This window comes from Thermobia domestica, unplaced genomic scaffold (genome assembly GCF_964235325.1).
Source record: "Thermobia domestica unplaced genomic scaffold, izTheDome1.hap1.1 HAP1_SCAFFOLD_208, whole genome shotgun sequence".
NCBI lineage: Eukaryota > Metazoa > Arthropoda > Insecta > Zygentoma > Lepismatidae > Thermobia > Thermobia domestica.
In genome coordinates, this window is record NW_027655933.1 from 53,834 (window position 1) to 77,063 (window position 23,230).

Below are 23,230 nucleotides of genomic sequence, written 5' to 3' on the forward strand. Positions count from 1 at the left end.
TTTATTTTATTTTTCAGTAGTAATGCAGCAATGACCAATGACTTCTACGATTCTTATTCTAAACAACAGTCTATGGATGGGGATCACAAATTACCCAACACAAGAAAGAAATCCAGACATTCCAGATCAAGGTAAAAAATTACGAAGTGTTCTAGAACCAAAACGCGGTGGTGTTCTAAGTTTACATGGAGAAAGGTGCAACAGTAAGTATCAGACAAACTAAATAATGCGGTTTAAAAAAAAAAAAAAAAAATACAGTAAGGTTACAAAACACTACGATAATGTATTAAAAATGTAACTTTTCTCGACAATAAAGAAAAGGAATAAGCCTAGAGGTAGAATTAGAGGAACACAGTGAAATCAACTTTTTGCGTGCGTCAATAAAAAAGGTAGAAGGGAGATTTGAAACAACGTGGTACAGGAAAGAATACTCAGCAGGTGTGTATTTATACAGGAGGAGCGATTTAGATGAAGGGGCTAAAAGGATTTTTATTAGCAATATGGAAAAAAGGATAGAAATGATAGATACTGAAGGTAAGGAGAGAAAGGAAGACAAAGAAGTTCGATAGTGTGGTAGTGCAAATAGATACAGTAAAGCTAAATTGAAGGAGAGCAGAGAGAGAAGGGGGAAAAAGTGAGAGGAGAAAAACATAAGATGGTTTGGAATAGAAAACAAAAGGGAAAAATGGAAGTCCTGAAGAAGTTATTGAAGAAAGGAGGAATAACAATATACAGGAAAGGCAGTGAGAGAATATTAGATTTATTGAAAAGGAAGAGAAGGAGAGAAACGGAGATTTAAAAGGGTTAGGAAGAGGTAGGATTAGGTGCAAACAATACGAAATAAATTACGTAAGAGAAACAGGGAAGAAGTTTGAAGAAACGATTAAACAACACAAGGACGATTTTAGATTGAAGAGGGCTAATAACGCAAGTATACAAGCATGTGAGAGACAAAGGACACGAAGCCGACTAAGAAGGTGTGGAAGGTATGGAAAGGGAAAGAAGAAACACTATAAGAAAATAGAGGCGGAATTGATACGAAGAGAAGAGAGAAAACCTGATGAATTGGAACAGCACGCTGAATATGCATAATTTGTGGAGAAAGATTTTCAATAGAAAAAAAAAAAAAGCGTATTGAGGAATCTATAGAGTAACTCATTTGTGCCTACTAAAACTTTGAATTCTTAAAGGAGAAATGAAACTTTTATCACTAAATGTTGAGATCTGTATGGAATTAAAAGTTGTTGAAAATGAAAAGGGTCTTATTGGTTTTTAGAAATTAGGAATGGCCACAAAGTTCCGGTTCCGGCAGGAACCGATTCTTGGAGATCCAGTTTTCAAAACCGGTTCCAGACCTGGATCCGAAAGCTCCCAAAGATCCTTCAAGGAGGCAAAAAGTTCAACTTCAAAACACTGCAAATAGGACCACGCGCTTGTCGTCGTCCCCGCCCAGACCCGCTTGTGCCCCAGAGAAAAAAATTTTCGTCCACCAGTGGGTGTTTAGCCAAATGAGTTTGACAGTTTGCCTGTTTAGCCAATGAGTTTGCCCGTTACCCAGTTTATTTAGCCAAATGAGACAAGCGGCCGCCGTCTGGGCGCCTGCCTGTCGCTTTCACCATTTCATTTACCACACTGTTCACAGCCTGCCAGCAGCTCGGGTTTAGCATAGGGATGTCCATAAAGTTCCGGTTCCTTGCGGAACCGGATCTTGGAGATCCGATTTTCAAAACCGGTCCCGTTCAGAGCCGAAAACCGGCTCCACCAGGAACCGGTTGTGGCCATCCCTATTAGAAATGATTACCTCTCATTTTCTGAGATATATACGCTGCAGCATTTAGATTTTATTTCACAATGTGTCTGATGAAGCCAATGATACATTGCTGAAACTGTAACACTATTATTTATTAAAAATTATTTGCTTTTGTTAGATTTTACTTTTAATTAAGGTAATTTTTTTCTTAGGATATTTGGAGATAAATTCGGAAGGCATTTAGGAATCTCCCCCAACTCGTTTCATGGCTCCAGAATCGAGTATCTTGTTTTTTGTCTAAATTGTGATAGAGGTAGAAAACAACGAGCCCTGCGAGGCTACTAAACCCTCTTCGCTCGTTCAGCTATAGTTTGTAAAGTAAATAATACTGGAGATCTTATATGTGCAAGATTGAAGGTTAAACTGAAACCTATCCACAAATTCTTATTAGTTGTAAAGAGATTATAGATTCTTGTTATAGAAAATTGTTAGTGATATTGTGTACATACGAGGTCTGTCTAGAAAGAAACGGAACTTTCAAAATTTAATGGAATTTACAGACTGTGAAATATTAATTTTTTTCTCCTTCGAAATAATTCCTTCCACTACTAATAATTCACTCCGAAAGAGTCATGCAATGCTGGAATTATCTCTCTTATGGATTAGAAACGGCGACCTTTCAGAGCGGATTTCAAATCAGGGAACAAGAAAAAGTAAACAGGTACCAAATCAGGCCAAATCGCATTGTTTGCCGGCAGAAACTCCGTATAATGAGGAGCGACGAATGGATAGGAGCATTGTCACGGTGCAGCATTCATGTTCTATTTTTTCAAGTTTCTGGTCTCTTGTTCCTCACAACCTCCCTCAAATGCCTCATCACTTCTAAACAATATTCTTTGTTGATGGTTTGATCACGTGGGATATTCAAAATTACACCCACCACAAAAATTAATGAAAACAATAAGCATCACTGCAAAAAAAAAAAAAAGTTTAACGTTCCAGTTATATCCTTTAGGCTAAAGGAGGTTGATTAATGGAAATGAACAACTGTGAAATTAATATTTTGTGCTCTCCAACCGAGAATCAAATCCGGGACCACATGACCTAAAGACACACGCGTTCGACACAAGACCAGAGAAAATGGCCATTAGTTTAACGATTGAGCGACTTTGACATGTTTTCTAGGGGTCTTGGCAGATCTTCCCAACCATTGGAATGACTGTGCCTTTGCTTCAACGTCATACCCATAGATTTTTTTTTCTTTTTTTCTTCCTTAACAAGTTCTCGTCTTTGCACGATTGAAAAATCTTTATAGATTTTCGCACGTATTTTTGTTCATTTGCTAGCAACTATGGAACAAATTTTGCAGCAAACAAGATGTATGTTCAGTTTTCCAACTAAGATCACATTACAGGACGATTAATGATTTCTGCTTCTTCAGCTATTTCGCGGACGGTCGAATGATGATTTTCTAGCACAACATCGTGCACTTACTTAACATGAACATCACTTCATGATGTTGAAGGGCATGGAGATTTTACCTAGTTTCCGATGTATGTTCTTCCCGCTTTGAAACCGGAAACCAAACTGGATTCAGTTCATGCATTCTTTTCCATATACTTTCTGCAACATTTTCAAAGTTACTGTAAATGTCCTGCCCAATTTGAAATAACTTCATTCCACCGTTCTCAGAATGACACAGACACGATAATGCTATCAGCATTGAAACGTTTGAGAAGAATTCCTACGCGACACTGGAAGTGATCGGCAGTTTCGTTGATATGTACACTCATGTCAAAAATTATTGTCGCATGTCTATAAATATGTTGTTGTAGGAATATAATTTGATAACGAATTCGCCTGGTATTTCTTATAATGTTAGTATATGTATAATCGGCAAAGACATGTATACGGCAAATTTCATGTCAAAAGAGCAGTAAATAAGAACAGTAAAACGAAAATAAAGCTTTCTTGTCTAGCAACATTTTGTTTTACTCTCTAATTTTCGTATTTATAATTCTTTTCCTATGAAATTTACCACAAATATACATTTCCTGATTATACACATAATATCAGTGTTAAAAGTACCCTACAAAATCATTATCAAATTATATTCTTACAAGAAGACAGTTATAGATATGCGACAATCATTTTGGACATGAATGTACATGTTCGGTTTCCTTTCGGACAATTCACCTTGACTGTTACCGCAGGCTATAAACGAAACCCTCCTTGAAATATTTCACTAATTTGTAAAGTTTATAGATGCTGTGACTTTTTCACTCCTTTCAGTTCGCACATCTGGAAGATATAGTGTAGGACATAACTGATCCTTTCCTTCCATTCCTCAAGATATATATATATATATATATAAACAGATCACATTCAATCCTAACAGATATTTATGAGGTTGTGTTCACTGAATATCTATTACGCACTGTCGAAACATAATAGTTCATGTGTGGCTAGTCTACGACCGGACTTATTAGTGGACTGATGCGGTAAACCAGAAACCGAAGCACAACCAAACTTCGAGAAATAAAGTCATTTCACACTTCATTATGATTTCCTTCATGTAAACGTTAATTTGGTTGACAATCTTCTTTACCAAAGAAAATTATATATAGTAGCCTTTTAAAAAAACAGGTAGAGCTTAATACAGAAAAAGTAAATTTTACAGTTCTGTTGACTTATTTTCTGTTACCTTCTAAACCCTAGAAATGGTAACTTAACAAGGATTTCCATTGACATTTCGTAGCATACTTTTTTTTTTTTTCGCTGTCCAGAAGTTGAATTCAGTGTCGTCGTCTTGAAGGTTCTACTTCTATTTTTCCCTCAGTTAATAGCAACCAAGGGCAGTGCTGCAGTAGATAGCCAATGAGCTTACATTTCTTATTATCTAGACCTCCTGCTGATCACTTCGTATATGGGAATCTGTTCTACATAGGAATATATACTTTAAAAGTTTTAACTCATATTTTACAGTGGAGTTTACTAAATAAAATCATGTAGTTGTATTACTGTCTATTTGTAAAAGTCAGTAGAATTAATAGTTCATAGCAATTTTAAGCTAATGAAATAATATTCTGAAAGTAAAGATCATCAAAATAAAATAGCTAAAATCTTACCGTAGTCACTTTCCACTAACAGCATATCACACCTCTAGCCGTTATATTTCGGGCAATATTAAATTTTCAGGACAAAGGTAGAAAGGGAAAACTAACAAAAATACTAAACTATAATATGAGTGAATTTTTCATTTTCTAGTAGTTCCGTTATTAAGTTCTGTGGTCTACGAGGCGGTATTCTAGTGCAACTAGATACATATTCACCTAAGACGCAACCAGATATATATATACGTACGACGAAACCAAGAAATACCGAACATGCACAGACGATGTAAGAACCGCTTTACCTGTCTCAATATCTCTCAAATCATTAAAAGAAAAAATCTAATAATCTTATCCACGATATGAAATTAAAAAAATAGTTTACATTACAGTATAAGATCGATCTTAAAACTTCTTAAGCTTAATTTACCACTCACACGTTTCTGCTTTTGTTCTAAGGCTACGCATAGAATACTGTCCGAAATATTTTAAATGTGATATAATATTAAAGAGACACTGGATATTATATTTTTTATTATTACTATTTTGAGAGAAATCTCATTAGAGAAACATGGGTAAAATTAGAAACCCGCTCTCTCGCTTGTCAGTGTGATGATTTATCTCTACACTGTTTTCAACACATTGATATTATATGGAGAAAACTTGTTTTAAAATGATGGAATACAGATTAAAATTTTCTTTGAAAAAACTATGCATCTACTATTAAAGATTTTGCTAGTCAAGATTTATACATTAAAAAAAAAAAATTAACGCTTTGATACCAAAGGACGAAGATGAATGATGGCATCTCCTAAAGAAAGAAAAAACATGAATAATTACCTATTGTATCAGCCTTGCTAAATTTCCTAATTGCCTCTCCCGATGCAGCGCTAAAATCTTTCCAAAGCTTGAACTCCAGAAGATAAACCTCAACTTTACAATGTTTCACAAATACACCAAATTCAACCACCTGCAAGAAAAGAAAGAAATTCCGACACTAAAAGGTAACGACATAGACACGGAGAATAAATTATTTAAGGATGTGAACTGACACATGCTTCTAAGCTTACTTTTTTAATGTGTAATATTTAATCTACTATTAACTGCACTGTATCGATGTTCCCAGATCTGAGGATGTCCGGAAACACCGGAACGGTACACCTAACAGTGCATTACAGATTACATGCAATAAATAAAAGGATACGACGAAGAATCTGTGATATCCCTCCCTCTGAAGTACATCAACACTTTTTATAATGTAGAATAAACCTTTTCCCAATAAAGAGATTTGTACCGCGATAATCGGCACGAACAGTGCTTATTATGACAGTAAAAATAAATAAATAAATAAATAAAAATGTTTCGGAGTAAATACTTCAGATATCCATTCCTTAATTATAGTATGCTCTTACCTTCCATTCATCTTTCATTAAGTCTTACATGTACATCTGTACACGATTAACTTTTTACGTTCTGAAACTGTTAACAGGAAGCTCAGATAATTTAATTCATTAAATTACAACGGGAGGTCAAAAAAACAAAACAACTCAGAAGTATATTATAAAGTTTACACTCATTCTCCAACTAGATCATTAATTAACTGACTCGTGCTGCACCCTATTTAATGACGAATATGTAAACGCAAACTAATCTCTTACCTGGCGAGGTATTGGCTTCTGGCCCTCCTTCAGACCGTACCACGTAATGAGCATATCCCATGCTTCTTCAGGTACCAGAACGTAATCGAACTCATCGATTAGATGATCACGGATCTCATCTCCTTCTCCATCTGTAAATATTTTAATACTAAACCACATGTACGTTTTAATACACGTATCACATATTATTTTGTTGCAACTAAAAATTTTATAGCTCAGAAAGTGAGGAAAAATACTACGAAATACAGAACAAACAATACTTAGAGTCACCACTATTCATTCCCACGTTGATCAAGTGAGCAGTTCGTTAAAAAAAAAAAAAAAAAAAAAAAAAAAAAAAAAAAAAAAAAAAAGCTAATTTCAATTATGTTTCTATTCTTATATTATAAGGTATGTCTACAACAAGACTGCAAGTCAGTTTCTGTAAGCAGTTTAATATTTCTAACACACGTACAGAAAGTTGCTCGGTTATAACCGACGGATTTGACAACGCTGCTGTCACCTGTGTTGTGCGCAAAAATCATGAACCCGGCGTCGTTATCAGCGTGGTGACTCGGCTTGCAAATACCGGAGAGTGTCGTGTTGCTGTTAGGGAAATGTCGCCGGATGTAAACAGTTATTGGCAAGGGTACATCATAGCTCTTTTCCATACACATTTTTTTAACAACCGAATATAGAAACAAGGTCGGGAAAATATTTAACCATCAGAGTGATCACAATTAAAGATATCATGAACACCCAAGTAAAAATGAGGCCTATGCAGAAACGCTCTCAAAAAACGGGACCCCAGCGAAAGAGTCGTCTGAGGTGCTTTGTGGAATTCGTGGACCCGCAGGCCAGGGTATCCATCATCTAAAGTGGCATGACCAAGAAATTAAATATGGATCAGTCCAATGTTTGTCACGTCATTCATCGGCATCTTGAACTGCGATGCTAAGAGCCGGAATCACAACCCGCTCCCATGCCACATTCATGAACATAAGACAAACTGCCGTAAATCGCTCGAGAAACCTGAATGAAGTTAAAATGGAAGAAGATTGTCATATTACATGAGGTCTCAATTTATCTCACGTATAATGGTAATATTCGGACAATCACGTACCATTATATCAATGAGTTCTAGCGCCAACGTCGAGAAAGTTTCTCGCAAGAAAGCATGATTGTGGCTCAGCGTCTCTTTTCAGCATCAAGACTGTATGAGACGAAGATCTACAGTTTAAGGTGGAATAAAACTTCAATGCTCTCTACCGGAAATCGAACCTGGAAACATGTGCGTCAAACCGCGCTAACCAAGGACCAGTTGGGAGGGCCGGAATCATGACTGTCACTGGATACTTTTACGTAGGATATTTAGAGAAGCGTAAGGTGGACAAAAATGTGGAAGTGAATGCAGCCTCTACCCATGACGACTCTGGAACTTATTAAAGGAATAATAATTAACACTTTTAACCAGAGTATATAAACTTATTTATTAAAACTAAAATACAGTGTTACAGTTTCGACAACTTAACGTCATCTTCATCAGACACTAGCTAAAAGAGAGATTTTCAGAGCATAGAAATGTATACTAAAAGTGAAAGTATTAAAATTCATTGTTTGTATGGCAGGCTACCTGAGTCTTACTCGGGCCTCATCTGTCAGCCAGCTACACATCACAATCTTGACACTACAATTTACACACTACACCTTCATTTTCCACCTGTATTTATCTTTTCCAAACATCTGTAATCCACCTGTTGTTTATAATTGACAAATTGCCTTAAAAACTTTCTCTTAATTCCCTTGATGCCTATTAGATATAATTTGAAAGTAACAAAACTATACTTAATACAACTGATTATCTATCTATTAAAATGCTACAATAGCAATTAAAAGCGCCTGAGCTCCAACCTATAACTTTAGCTTTCAAATCGTTCATTTAAGGTTATGTGTGATTTCACCTTTAACAGAGACAAACATTTTAAGTATTTGTACTTTAAATAGTCTAAATTAGTTAACTATATCTTTTTTATAAAGTTTATGATATAAAATTATTGTTCAAAGCCTTTGTATTTTAATAAGCCTTCTCTAAAATCAATGCATGTGAATTGTGCTTCCATCTTCCGAGTTCTTTTAAACTATAAGTTGAGGATATTTATATGTTTGTGGCCAATTTTGTGTTTCCTCCCATTTCCTTATTATTGGTTTATTCTCTTTTCTAGCTCCTGTAAACCTTCCCAATTTATATCATGTTCCGTTTCTTTAACATGGTTGTATATGGTATTATTTTCTCTGTAAAGCCTCACATCATCCCTTAGTTGTTTCATTCTCTCCTTAAGTTTTTTTCCTTCCTTCCGCAATGTATATCATATCACAATCTTGACACTACAATTTACACACTACACCTTCATTTTCCTCACATATTTCCTTCCTACTACTTTTCATCGTCTTAACCACTTCCAGACTTTTTCGTCCTTCTTTTCTGTAAGTCTTTACACCGTCTCTTCTTAGCAAGTCTTTTAGCACTTCTGTCTTCTCCCCAACTCTCTATCCCGTGCCATTTCTTATTCTTCTCTTCTTTTATCTCCTTTCTTCTTCTGTTCTGTTAACTTCCCTTTGTAGTACCCGTCCTGCTCTAGTAGGCTGTGAAACTTCTCTATGTCCTCCTCCTTTTTCTCTTCTTCACTATCTATTTCATCTATTCTCCTCTCCATATTTCTTATGAAGTTTCTTCTGGTGTTGTAATCCACATCACTCCTTTCGTGACAATAAACCCCTGCCGCACATTCTTTCCTATACCATCTTCTAGTCAATGATCCATCTTTTCTCTCTATGCTCGTGTTCAGAAGTTTATACAGTATTATTCTTCTCCAATTCAATTTTTAGTCTTATCTCAATTCTCTATCTATCTCTCTAGTCTATCTTATTCATTTTCTCTTCAACCCTGTTTACGAATTTTTCTAGTTGTTCCCTTGTTCTTCTCCATACCACCAAACATTCATCCACGTACCTGCAAAACGATATTACATTGTTTCCACCTTCCTCTATCACTTTCTGCTCCCGTCTGTTCAACACTAGTTCTAACAACATTGTACTTAATCTTGAACCTATACTCACTCCTTCCTTAATTTTAATTAGTTTGTTCCGTATTGTAAAAAAAACTATTGTCCCACATTACTCGCAAGGCTATCACTATTTTCTCTTTCTTCCAATATCTTATTTCCTTCCCTTCCAGGTCTTCTTCTACTAACTTTCACTACGTAATCCTTCTTTATACTCGGAAACATAGTCTTAACATCAATACTAAATATAATATTTGTTTTCTCCTTCTTATTCTCAATTCACTCTAACTTCTTTTCTAACATTCTTGCGTAAACAGACTTTCCATTTTTTTTTTCTATACTAAATGTTTGCAATAACACTCACTTGTATGTATTGACATTTTTATTTTACTGTTCCAAGTCATCTTGTTGACAAGGACAATTTCAGTAGTTCTGTAATAGTCATACACTACACCAATCACTTACTTTGAGCAAGAGACATTACTGGATTCGAAATGATTCTCCAGCATTTCTAATACACTTCATAGGTAAGAAACTTAGATGTATAGCAATGTGTTTAGAGCGTCTAGTTTCTGGTTTCATTTGTCTGCGTGTAATACCAGGTGAACTCTCTAAGGCTATAATCACGGAAGAGATGTTTGAACCTAGACAAAGTATTACAGTATATACTGAATGTATAAGGATTTTCAGACTTACGTATACAGCAACAAAAAATGTAATAGTTCTGCTTACGTCATCACTGGACAAATCTTTTATTTTTTTCCTTAATGATAGTTCTCAGGCCAGAGCAGATTTGTATTATATCGCTTCGTTAATATAATTATTATATCTGTGACAGTTAACCAAAGTGCCCATCGAGTTTAAATAACAGGAGGGCACGCGTGCGCTGGGTAATACAATGTGAATTCTTATACTAATGTTTAACGCTTTATTTATATTCCAAGTTTCTTAGTGTTGTGGTTTCGTCCATTTTTCCTATCCCTCGTCCCTGTCCACCCTTGTCCAAATAGAAAAACAAATGAATGATGAAAAAATAATAAAGCAAAGGAGATTGCAATGATGATAGCCCTGTTTCGGTTAAACTTTCAGGTGCCAAAACTGAAAGGCGCGATCTGAGAAAAAAAAAAAAAAAAAATCCAAATATATTTACAAATTTTTAATACTAACAGCCATCCAACCTTGCTCTTAGCTCAAGGAACGCTAATCAAATTATGATTACTATTTTTTGATTAGACCAAAAACTTCGGGTATTCCAACGATTTGGCATAAAATATCTATAAAATGCAAATCTAATTTCAACAGAATTGACTACCATTGTTCCCTACGAGGCACATAGGACTTATTGAAGTTGAGCAAAAACACGTGTGCTTATATGAGAGGAAACAAGTCTTCAGAAATTCTAACAAAGCCATCCGAGAGGAGAATGATAGGATGTGATGAGAATTCAGCAACTGATGTTTCAGAAAACAATTGCAGTTTTGTTTACAGCAGGAAGTACAGGGGAAGAAAAGTTCGCAAAATATCGTTCGTAGTAACACGTAGAACATTCTCTGTATATTGTATCTGTATGATTCAAATATCTGACTGGTGTGTCATTTTCAAAGACCAAACAAATGAACACTACATTACCTGGTTAGTCAGAGCGGCCTCCGGCTGAAGTCACACACTTTTGACATCGGTAAACCAACGATTGAATTCCGTGACGAAATAGTCTCGAGTGTGCAATGTGAGAGTCCTGAACTACATGTTGCAACGCTGGTCATCAGGGAATCTCTTCAATGCCAAGAAGTGATCGAGATGCCGGAAAACGTGGCAGGCGACGGGAAAGAATCAGGACAATACGGTGGATGAGCAAGGGTTTCATACTGCAACTCATGGAAAGACTGCAGTCCTTTGAGCGAAATTTTGGGGACGAATTCTTGTGCAACGTGAGACGTCAGATCTGTTGACAATTACTGGATGCTTGCGGATAAGTTTGGGTAGAAAATCTCACTTGGTCAGAACTTTAGGACGAAATCTCGCCACAACGAATTTTTCAGTGTATTAGCACATTGCTATATATATATATATATTTCAAAATGACATATTAAATCTAAATTAAGGGCAACGGTAATTTGCAATGTATGCTTGAAAAATAATAATTACAAACTTTTATACTGATTTTATTAACTTCAGAAAGTGGAGAAAAGAGGTGTTTTACATAGACAAATTTAACACTACTTTTGAAAAAAAAAATGCAATTCACGTTCACCAAATAATTTAACTCGCATTGGGGGTTCATGTAGTGGAAATTCAAAAGAAAATTAGTTGAGACTTATGAGCAATTTTTAAAATGATAAAAAAAAAAAAGTATAATTAATATAAGATACGTCTTAATGAAGGCCACACGCAAGTTTTGGAGAAGGATGTTGGTAATCTGATCCATTAAGTAAATTTAGAAATGAGCACTTCTGCTTAGGAGTATCAGGGGAATTTAGGATGGTTCGTGATGTACCAAGTGAGATTTGGTTTGTCCCATAACACCTAGGCCCTTGGAAATAAGTTTAATCTTTATGGTTGAAGTGCATATAAAACGACCACTAAATGTGTATTACTATGAAAATCACCAGTTTGTAATTAGCTTAATGCTTGCTCTGAATATTTTATATGTCGTTATAGCCCTCAGTCCGTATATTTACATAATCTAGGTTAATGTTTTATCAAAATCCATCTAAACACTTTATTTAGGTATTACCTTTTTTTATTGTAGTACGTAATAAATTAAACATTTACACACTTTTAAATATTGTACACGTATATATCACAAGATGGATTCTCTATATATTATATGTCTTCCGTTGCTATGACGACTTACAAAACATGTCATATCACTATCACAACAGAACATCAATCATAATAACAGAAAAGAAATTACACCTATTTCTCTTTATATTTTCTTCTTCTTACTTTTGAACAGCTTGTGCATATTTTAAAAACACATTTTGCCCGTAAATACGAGTTATTATATAAAAATTACACAATACCGTTACACATATTCCAAAATATATTGTCCATTTTGAAGTTTGAATATATTAAATAATTATCCTATTTTGACGCAATTTTCTTTCAACTTGCCAGCAATCATTTGTTTATCTGTGAAAGTAGAATAACTCCACCCCCATCCAAATAAGAAAATGTATCATGATATGAAATGATGCATATTTGATACTTTACAGTCAACCCACTGCATTGCGTTAAAGTACTTCAAGAATGAGGGGGTAACTTTAAAAAATTCTCGGTATTAAACATCTTGCACCGAATAAATTGTTAGAGCGAGGTTCTGGTCCGCAGAATTTTGGTCAGCAATGCTTCGGCTCCAATCCTTTGTCCGTATATCTTCTGAAGACTTTCATTGAGTTCAGCACTGTAATGACCACGAATGGTAGTTTCACTTCAACGAAGGAAGACCCTTACACCAGCAACGACAGCTTCTGCGACTGAAAGACTGGTTTTGGAAACCGCCCTGCACTTCGATCACTTCCAATTACTGTTCTAATCGTTGATGTTTGTCGCAGCAGATCCATTTTTCATCGGAAGTGGCAATCGGATGCAGAAATCCTTCTCGGTTATTCCGTATAGGAAACAACTGCAAACCTTCAGATGGCGATTCTTGTTGATTTTTGTCAAGTCATGCATTCATTAGTCCAACTTTTCATGTTACAGTTTGCGTGGAGATGTCGAATAACTGTGTATGGTGTATGCGTAACTAGTCTCCAATTGCAGAAATGTTTTTTCGATGGTCCGTTTTCACGATGTTCCTGAGGAATTCATCAAAATATGTTGGTCGGTGGCCACGGTACACATTTTGTTTCGTGGCATGAAGTTTCACAAACGAAGTATATGGTGAGTTCACTCACTACTCCTGGCCCGAATGCATTGTTGATGTTTTCTGCTGCTAGATGTGCAGGATATGATACACTCTCAAGGTTCAACTCTCATGGTACACTTTCTGCAACACGCTGCCTTCTGACTGACTAGGCACCCCAGCCTGTTTCCTATAGATGTATGGAAGAACTACCTAGTGGCTATGTGATTAGCGTACGCGCTTTCGCTGAAGGAGATCCAGTGGCAGCTCATGTAATTCAGCTCCTAATTAAGCTGTAGATCCGCGTCTCAAAATCTTGGTGCAAAATGGGAAGCTTCAACCAACCACCATGATTATCTGCAGAGTTCGTGTCGTCGTACACGTGAATTCGATTCATCCATTCGTTGCGTTACACACCGTGGTTTCCCACCAGACGTAAAAAGCGGACAATCCATTTTTATTTTTTTTTTCATTATTTCCCGTGAAATCTAAATGAGTTTTTTTGAGTAAATGTTGGTATGCAGTGGTTAATTTGCAAAAGATTTACGAAAATCATGTGCTAATGTTTCAGTCTCCGCTTTTCGGCTTAAAAAGAAAAAAAAAAAAATCATTAAAATGTCAAGAATTTCTTACGGTCAAATTCAGTCACTTTTGGTCAAGTGCCTCCGAATACTGTACATCGTTCTATCTCAGAGGAAACTTGTACTATTCAAGCACTTGACGTCACTGCTACGAACTTATGGGTAGTGAAGTACATATCACTTTGCTAGCGTTTGAATGTATCACTAGAAGGGCGTAGTAAAGAACGAGAGCAGCAACATGGCAGTACAGTCGTTTCTACAATCAGTAGGAAGAGAACTTATTTTCCTCTAAATTCAAGGATAAACTCATAATACAAATGATTGCCCACGATAAAAATAGTCTACTTTCACCAGCCTTTCATAATGTGGCACCTCATGAAAGTAATTATCTTTATTCATCAGACAGAAAGAAAATTTATAACACAGAAATATTCGTATTTTCGATTCTCAGTTTAGTCTTGATCAAATCAAGAAATGCGAAATTATGTTCTGCACAGTAAACAAACGTTTATGTTCATTAAGAAGTACAATATAGTTACTGATTTAGATTGTCCCTTTGTTGAATTGGTTCAAACCACACTAGAGACTATGAGAAGAAAGGAAAGAAAGAAAAAAAACTTACCTTTCAAAAGTGGTTCGTTATCGATCGGGCCAGGATGATCTTTCCCAACTAATGCCAATTCACAATTATCGTCAAGTCCTATATAACGTTGAAATTTTTTGAACCATTTACTGTCAATTAAGTACCTGTAAAATACGAATCGAATTTTTAACATACTGAACTTATTATAACTAACGCCATATGTATTTTGCAACAACCTAGTAGATCTGATTCAATTTTAAGATCATGTTGTGAACTGTAAAATACTAAAACTGATAAACTAAGATAGAACGAAATTTATATATTCAGACAATTTATTTTTACTAAAATATAAACCTTGTCAGAGATAACTAAACAAACGATAATAATTGGATAGGGCTAAATACCATAATTCTACATCAATTCAGGAAGAAATCATGAACTTTATTATCTGTAAAGGCAGACAAATTGGCTTAGTAAGTCGGCTCCGATCTGAAAATACTAAACACACTGATAGTTAAAATACTGATGGGCAAGTAGCGTGATCAGCGTTGAAAGCAGAAATTATGAATTTATGTCCTGCCAGTTTTCCTTTCCTTTTTTTTTTTTCTCTCCTCTCTTCTTTTTCCTTTGAATTATTTCGCCAGAATTATCATGAAAATGTTGTCCCGAAGACCTCAAAACTAGACCGGCACCCAAACAGATAACCTCATAAACAATTTCATTATAAAAGGCAATTAGTGATATTTAAAGAATATAAACCCTGAAATATTCTATTTCAAGAAAAGCATGAAGATGAAAAAAAAAAAAAAAAAGTGATATAACCTGTGAGCAAACTGAATTTATTTTTCCCAGGGAGGATGAATTCACACATATACACACAAGCCAGCACGTATTATATATGTGCCATCACAAACCACCCCTTCGTGTGGTACACACGTGTAACTACTATTTATAACGTATGGTTATACTAAGTTTGACGGGCAAATATATGCCTTCTTCTTCGGTCTATGTATAGTGAAACATGTACATACATAAAGAAATGGTTGTGTGGCGCGATTTCTCAATGAATATCGAAACCGAAAGTAGTAGTATATTTCTACCACCCCGATTGTAGTAGGAAGAGATTAGATATTCCTGGGACGCTTCACTGTTTGGAGAAAAAAAAAACTTTTTGCCATCTATGACCGCTTTAACTCTATAACGATCACTGTTAAAACCAAAAGTCGACAATTTTTTGCCGCAGGACACAGTTTTCTGCTGTTTATTACGAGTTTTATTCTATGAAGAACAATCTAAGGCCCGAAAGTGGTTTATATCTGAAACTTCTGGTTTCAATAGGGGTTATTTTTAGAACGCTTAATCGATTCTTAAATAAAACGCTTCACGCAATCTCTGATCACTTTTGGTTTGTGTAGATCAATACTGAAAGCGAAAGTTGCAGTGGACTTGTGCTTCCGGTTTTAGTAGAGAGTAAAGGATATAGATGAAATATAATCTTGGGATGCTTAAACGATTGCAAAAATCCGCTTCTCCGTACACACGTTAGCGTATTTGCTCTACAAAGATCAACGTAAAAATCGGTAATCGAATATTTTTATTACTGCCGGTAGACTACTGCCTCCGTAATCGAACTCGATTCTTAAGTTTTGATAATATACATAGTCAACAAATTTGGTGATCTACCAAGTAATTCTTAAAATGTTTTCGTTTTGCGGAAGGACGGAAACACGGACAGAGTAATTACATAACGGAGTTTTAGTAAACCAATCTCCTTATCACGATTTGTTCCTAATTGTAATACTTTCGCCTAAAAAATAAAGTTCCGTTTCTATCCTCAAAGATTCGAAAACATTCTAGAGTGAGGGGAGCAGTTAACCATGCCAGGAATGAAAAGTTTCTTCTTTAAAAGTGCATACATTTTTTTCAGGGCGAAATTCCTAACATCCACTGGCGTAGCAATAGGGTAGGCATTGCCTACGGGCGCAGGGAATTTCGGTATATTAGTGGTCGCCCTAGGTTTTTAATAGAAAGAAGCAAATTATATATAGAGCACCCCAAATTTTCGCGGTATTTCTTTCTGAGCATGGCAAGAATAAAAATTCCTGCTCACTTCACTCGCAGTTTAATATAATTGTGTATTAAATTATTGACATTACTGTAAACTCGTCGAGGTTATAGCACTGTATGACTAAGAAATCAATCCTCCTGTATTGATACGATACCAGTCCTATATTACATGTACTGAGCTTACAAACTTTAATTAAAATTCCCCTGCACAACAAACATCAACAATAATGACAAATTCTTGACTAATAAAATCTAAACGAGTTAAAAAGTGTTGCTATGATTATGAGACACAGTACTATTGCCACGTACCGTAACTACACAGAACCAAGCAGAAGCACAAAGGGTCTGTCAAACCGGGCCACTGCCCGGGCGCCAACGTTAGGGGCCACCCAAGCGAGTACCTCAAAATAAATTTTCCAACGTATTTTCTAATATTACTGTAATAAAATGTTACGTATAGGCTAGGACTAGGTAGGGAACGGCAAAAATACACTTTGACCGTGAAAATTTTGCCCATTAATTGGACATCTCTGAACTGATAAAAGAATATACACAAACAAAAGTGAGAAAGAAACACTTCTGATTTTGTATACAATTTGTCGATTAAAAAAAAAAAAAAAAAAAAAAAAAAAAAAAAAAAAAAAAAAAAAAAAAAAAAACTGAAAATAGGCAAAAATGCTTACAAGCGATTTCACAAAATTTTATTATATATTTTATAGTTATGTAAAATCGTGACACTATATAGATATATTAATTTGAAATCCTTTTGGTAATACTGATTGATACGTTACTGTTTATTTACACTACCACTGCACAAAAAAGTCCGAATTTTACATGAGTATATTTTTAATGTCTAGTTTGCGTTTAAAAGACATACCACAACGAGGCAAGGTTCTAGATTACTGGTCCCCCTTTCCCATTGAGCAGTAATAAAGACAGGAAACAAAGTGCCCTGCGGGGCTCTAACCCGCCTTCACTCGCTAACGTTCGCTCGGCAATACTGTGTAAATTAAATCTATAAACTTAAGTACAGAAAGAAACCAACCCAGCTACTAACCTACATGGGGGACCAGTAATCTAGAACCTTCCCCCACAACGATAAAAAAAGAAAAAACTGTCAATATTGTCCCACTGATAATTTTCGGTTTATGGCCGTTTCTACGCGTAAGCACAAGGTATAGATGGTCATGCACGGGGCGTATTCGATGGGTGAGGGGGCGCCACTAGAGATTTTGCCTACGGGCGCCAAAGACTTTTTTTACGCCAATGCAAACATCCCGCTGTCAGTACGCAGATTGAGAATAATAAATGCTTTAACCCATATTAGTAGCAATTTAGTAGCATCTATGTATCCTTAAAAGTGATTAATTAAATTTCAAGCTATATCGAAAACATTTTCAAGCGTCATGTTTTTGGATGAAGTATTGCGAAGTGTGTCTGATGTTGAATTGCGGAATTCACAAAAGAATTTTATTAACAATAACGTGCTATAGGCAGTTTTTCAACTTCTTACAGCACCCGCTGCATCAGCAGGAATAGAGAAATTTTTCCAGTTTCGGAATGGTCAATTTTAAAATTAGAAATCGTTTAGACACAGAAAAGGCATCAAAGTTGGTCTTTTTGTTTACACAAATGAACAACGTGTACCTAAATACGAAAAAAGAATATGAATTATACTAAATGTTTTATGTATGGTTCTGGCTTCAATATTATTACAAAATTGTGTTTAATGTAAGAATGTTTTTGCTTGTACTAAGTGCTAGTTTTATTCATAGAGAACAATCCTATCTGAATTAAGTGGCTAAGTGCTGAAGCCGAAACAGAAATTTGTTTGTATTCTGTAACATGAATAAAACTAAATAAATGCATTTACGGACTTAAGCCAGATAATATTTTAGAAGCCTAGCATATAAGTTGATCTAGACTTCAGTCCGGTATGATTCAACTGTTCTAAAATTTTATATAGTTATACAATTATATTTTTGCTTCTTATGGTTATTATCTTCCACAATCGAAATAACAGAACAGAAACAGGATCTCACTTATTTTCATATCCAATTAATTTTGAAATCTGATTTAACTCAACGATTTTTATTTAAAAAGTCAGCTGTCTTACATCTTCCTTTAAATCAATCCACCCTGCATGGCATACATATGGTGGCTCATTTAAGCAATATACATATGGTAAATACTATGTGCAATTCTAAATGCTTCGTACATTGTTGTCTGTCGTAACAAACCACAGGTTAAATTAAAACTAAACATTCTGCATGTTTCACTTACTACAAATGCTACCACAAAATATGTTACATACATTCAGCGCAGTGGCGCGAGTACAGTAGTCAGCCAGTAATCCTCATTAGAAATATCAGCGCACCTTCTCGTAGTGTTGCAGTACATTAACCTATCTCCAACTGTAATATCCCTCTCCCTAACACACACACTTTCATAAAAAATGACGGTGCTATTTTATCTTATGGGGACAGTTTTGTAAAGTTACGGAAGAAATACGAATTCTGATTTCGAAAGAGGAACATATTAGAAATCGGGGCAAGTCTTTACTTTGGCCATTTCATTCAACTGAATCGGTCAATGAACCGATTCATAAAGAACAGGATCCTCGGAACAGTTCGTTAAATATCACAAGTAACCAGTTCCTTACGAATCGATCGGTTAGAAATCATGGTAGTTCCGACTGTAATGAATTTACTATTATTTACATCATCTCATATTTCAAGTATTAATACATATAGAACTAAGCGATAGCTTAACATGATATGCGGTAAAGCAAGACGTGAAATAAAAGAAAGAAACTAGTAATGGAAAGGCGCAGACCAGAAGAAAGGATACGCGAAAACTCTAGCGCAAGACAGGTTAGTTGTAATGGCATATACAATCACCATCGCTGACGCGTCCACTAGCCACGAACGCACCCCCTCGTTTCTGCCCGGGCCCCATTGCTCCAACTTGGTTATAGGCCTACACCATTCGTACTTTTTAGTGGTCACCTTGCACAAGTTGGTCTTATACTCAACCTTCTTAAAGGAAATCTGCACCCGTTAATGTACATCCTCCGTTAACAAACACTACGGCAATAAAGTGAATTTCCTGTCAACAGTAGTTCACATTTAAAGAATATAACTATGCACCATAAAATAGAATAGCATGAAAATTGCCCCAATAGAATGTTGATTCCCAACGACGGCATTTATTCCGAAGTTGGTCTACCACCTAGTTTTCCACAAAAAGCTTAACAGCTCCGAAAATTTAAAAATCATTTCGTAGGATCGCTTTAAAAGGGTACTATAGAGTAGTGTAGGGTAGAGTGGAGTAAGGTAAGGATAAGTAGTGTTGGGTTAGCATAGGGTTAGAGAAGTTTCGACCCATTTTGTTCAAATTAAGAACGTAATTTCTCGTCTCTGCGTAAGGATACCAAATAGAGTGTCTCTGTACAACTGCGGGTATGTTCAGAATACAAATGCTCGTTACTTTCCCAAAATCGAACGATGCGGTAACCTTGCGCGAAGTAGTTTATTCCGCTTGCCACATAGCTCCATGTTTAGGCCTATAACCGCTTATAAAATAATAATAAAATCAACAGAACTTCCACTCTCCTTAGATATTATCAAGCACAGAAACGAGCAACTTATTCATTTCTCCCAGCAAATTTTCAAAATTTTGCTAGAAACGGACGACCAACTGCGAAACTTAAACCCAAACGACTGTATTCATTTCGGAACAACCTTATAATACAAACTCCAGCAGCGCATCTGTAAGTAGGACTGCTTTAAAAGGGTATAGTAGGACAGAGATAGAGTAGATTAGGGCAAGGTCCTAGAACACAGGTCCCCCTTCCCATTTAACTATAATAAAAACAGAAAACAACATGCCCTGCAGGGCTTTAACAACCCTTAACTCGCTATCGCTCGCTCCGTAATACGATGTGAAATAAATATTAAACTTTGGTACAGAAAGGAACCAACCTAGCTACTAACTTATATGGGGGGACCTGTGTTCCAGAACCTTCCCATAGATTAGGATCGAGTTAGGAAAGTTTGTTACCATTATGTTAAAATTAAGGCTTAAGTTGGCATTTATTCAAAAGTTGGGCGTCCGCTTTCGCCAAGTTTTTTCGCTGTTATCACCTTTGCACACTTTCTGCAATTTGCTAACTAGGTTCATTAATCCGTGCTCTTCACAAACTTTTAGAAGATCTTGTTCGTTATCAACGTATTGCCTCACAAATGTTAAAACTGTTACTTCATTGCCCTTGTACATTCGCCATGTTGATAACATATATGCTCGTTTCTTCGTTTTTTTACCTTGCGCCAAGTAGTTCCTTCCGCTCGCCGCATAGTCCCATGTTTACAACCGCTTATATATAAGAAATAAACAGATTTTTCGAGACACATATATTATCAAGCACACAAACGATCAAATTATCCATATCTTTCCTGTAAATTTTAAAAATTCTGCTGGAAACGGACGCCCAACTTTGGAACTTAACCCTTTTAAGTTTAGAGGTGCCCCTCCAGTTTCAAACCTACAAAGCCGTTAAAACATTAAAAATTACGTTAGGCTAAGTTAGGTTAGCCGGTAGGACCTTAGTTAGACTAGAACAATGACTAGACCCGGTTCTCATAATTTAATAGATTATCTTCATTATTCTTATAGGAGTATGTTTAGTACAAGGGGTCCAGAAGTACGTAAAAACACAAAATTTACAGGAGAAATGAATGATGCAAGTACTTAGACGTAACATATCGTAACCAAATCTAACCTAAATTAACACAAACTAACATAAACTAACCTAAGGTAACCTGAACTAACCTAATATTAGTAGAAATAAGCGAAATCCTATCATTTCTTGGAAAATTATGCAGGACCCCTACACTAATATAATGCAAACTAAATTAACCTGACCTAACGTAAACTAACCTAAACTAACCTAACCTACCCTAAATTAACCGAATGTGAACAGAAATTACCAAAATTGTAACATTTTTTAGAGAAAAGAGCTGGACCCCTTCTGCTAAACATAGGCCTTCTTATATAATACTATCAAACTCAATGCGGAAATATCACACTCAACACCCCGATTCGCAATCCTATAAAACTACCATGTTACCGAATAATCGAAATATTCCCCGTCTTGCAAATAGTAGGCACTTCTTCATATTAAACATAATATTACTCCCTAACTTACACACCTAAACATCACGTAAGAACTCCGTATCACCATTTCTTATCTCACTTCTCCTGTAAATTTGCCTAATCTTTATTTTAAAAAAAAAATAATGGAGGGGTATCTCTGAACTTAATCCAATATTAATTCAGTATTTTTTTGTACTTGTGTGAAGCTATCAGTTGAAGCAGACACTGTAAAGTTCACCCTTCATTTGGATTTCAAAGGGGAATAACTTATTCTATTCGAATAACCAGTAGCAAATGCACTGAACTAAATAGACTCTAATGCCGGATACATCATTAACACTTTCATTCAAAATGCAATTTCCACACCACACACTTCATATGCTACCGGACAACCGCTGAACAGACGACACAATTAAGTTCCTCGTTTTATGCAGAAACTGTTAATTACATACATTAATAATAATATTACTTGCTTTACACTTATGAACCGAAGCACTGTTAAAAATAAGTGCATGTCAGGGCAACTCTTATTTCAAAAAATTATACGTTAAAGTGACATCTCAATATGGGGTCGATAAGCATTTATGTGGTAGTGTAAGTACAACGTTAATACTTTTTTTATTTTCTAACACACAGAATTAACTCTTATTCTCGATATATATCCACATATATATCTCTGTAATCATAGATGCTTGTACTGTATTTTACATTTACTGGTAATTACGTATATAAATATAACATGAATTCAGGTTTGCCCCAATAACGCTTTTAGCAGAACATCAGAAGCAGATCAAGACTGGATGATCATTTTCAAGTTAAAATCCATGAAAATGCATGAAACACTACAGAAATTACACTTGCAAATAAATTAATGATCATTATATATTTACCATGTTTGTCCTTTCAGCATCGTCTTCCTTAAACATTGTGATATTTTATTTTTTTGTGTATGAACATCAGGTATATCTTCAACACTCTCCGCCATTTTGTCCAAGAGTCACAGAATATATAGTAATACAGTATAAGAACTTCAGAGAAAGTTTGTATATCATAGTATACAGATGCACAGTACGATCTTACATTAATGATACCATTTGTTAATAAGAGTGATTTTGTTACACAAGCAATTTTGGATGTTTCTGATGTATTTTCATCTGGTGATTCCAAGAGTAAAGTCAGAAATTTTCCATCACCCACCATTTTTTTCTAATTTTGAAAACAATTTGTCCCTGTTTATTAGCATTTGTGCTAGGCGTATATAACATGTTGATTAGAAATTTTGCGCATTATACAGAATCGTTTTGAAATATGATTAACTTAATACTAAAGAATTCGACTAACATACGTTTCCTGCAGTAGTCAGACCTTTAGTATGACGCTAATCAAACGTCAAAATGACTGCATACGGCCGTGTGTGAAGAGACATTCTGAAGCGTGACTAG

At 35.5% G+C, this 23,230-nt stretch overlaps 1 protein-coding gene across 1 annotated transcript in view; it reads right to left on the reverse strand.

Moving 5' to 3' along the window:
• Positions 1-22,833, reverse strand: part of LOC145676544 (ubiquitin carboxyl-terminal hydrolase 4-like) — a 76,203-nt gene extending 53,370 nt beyond the window's left edge. The window contains 4 exon segments of the mRNA XM_081747375.1: positions 5,701-5,830; positions 6,519-6,649; positions 14,607-14,731; positions 22,679-22,833. Of these exon segments, the coding sequence (XP_081603501.1) occupies positions 5,701-5,830; positions 6,519-6,649; positions 14,607-14,731; positions 22,679-22,773 (481 nt within the window). The 5' untranslated portion in view covers positions 22,774-22,833.
• Between the last annotated feature and the right edge of the window lie 397 nt (positions 22,834-23,230).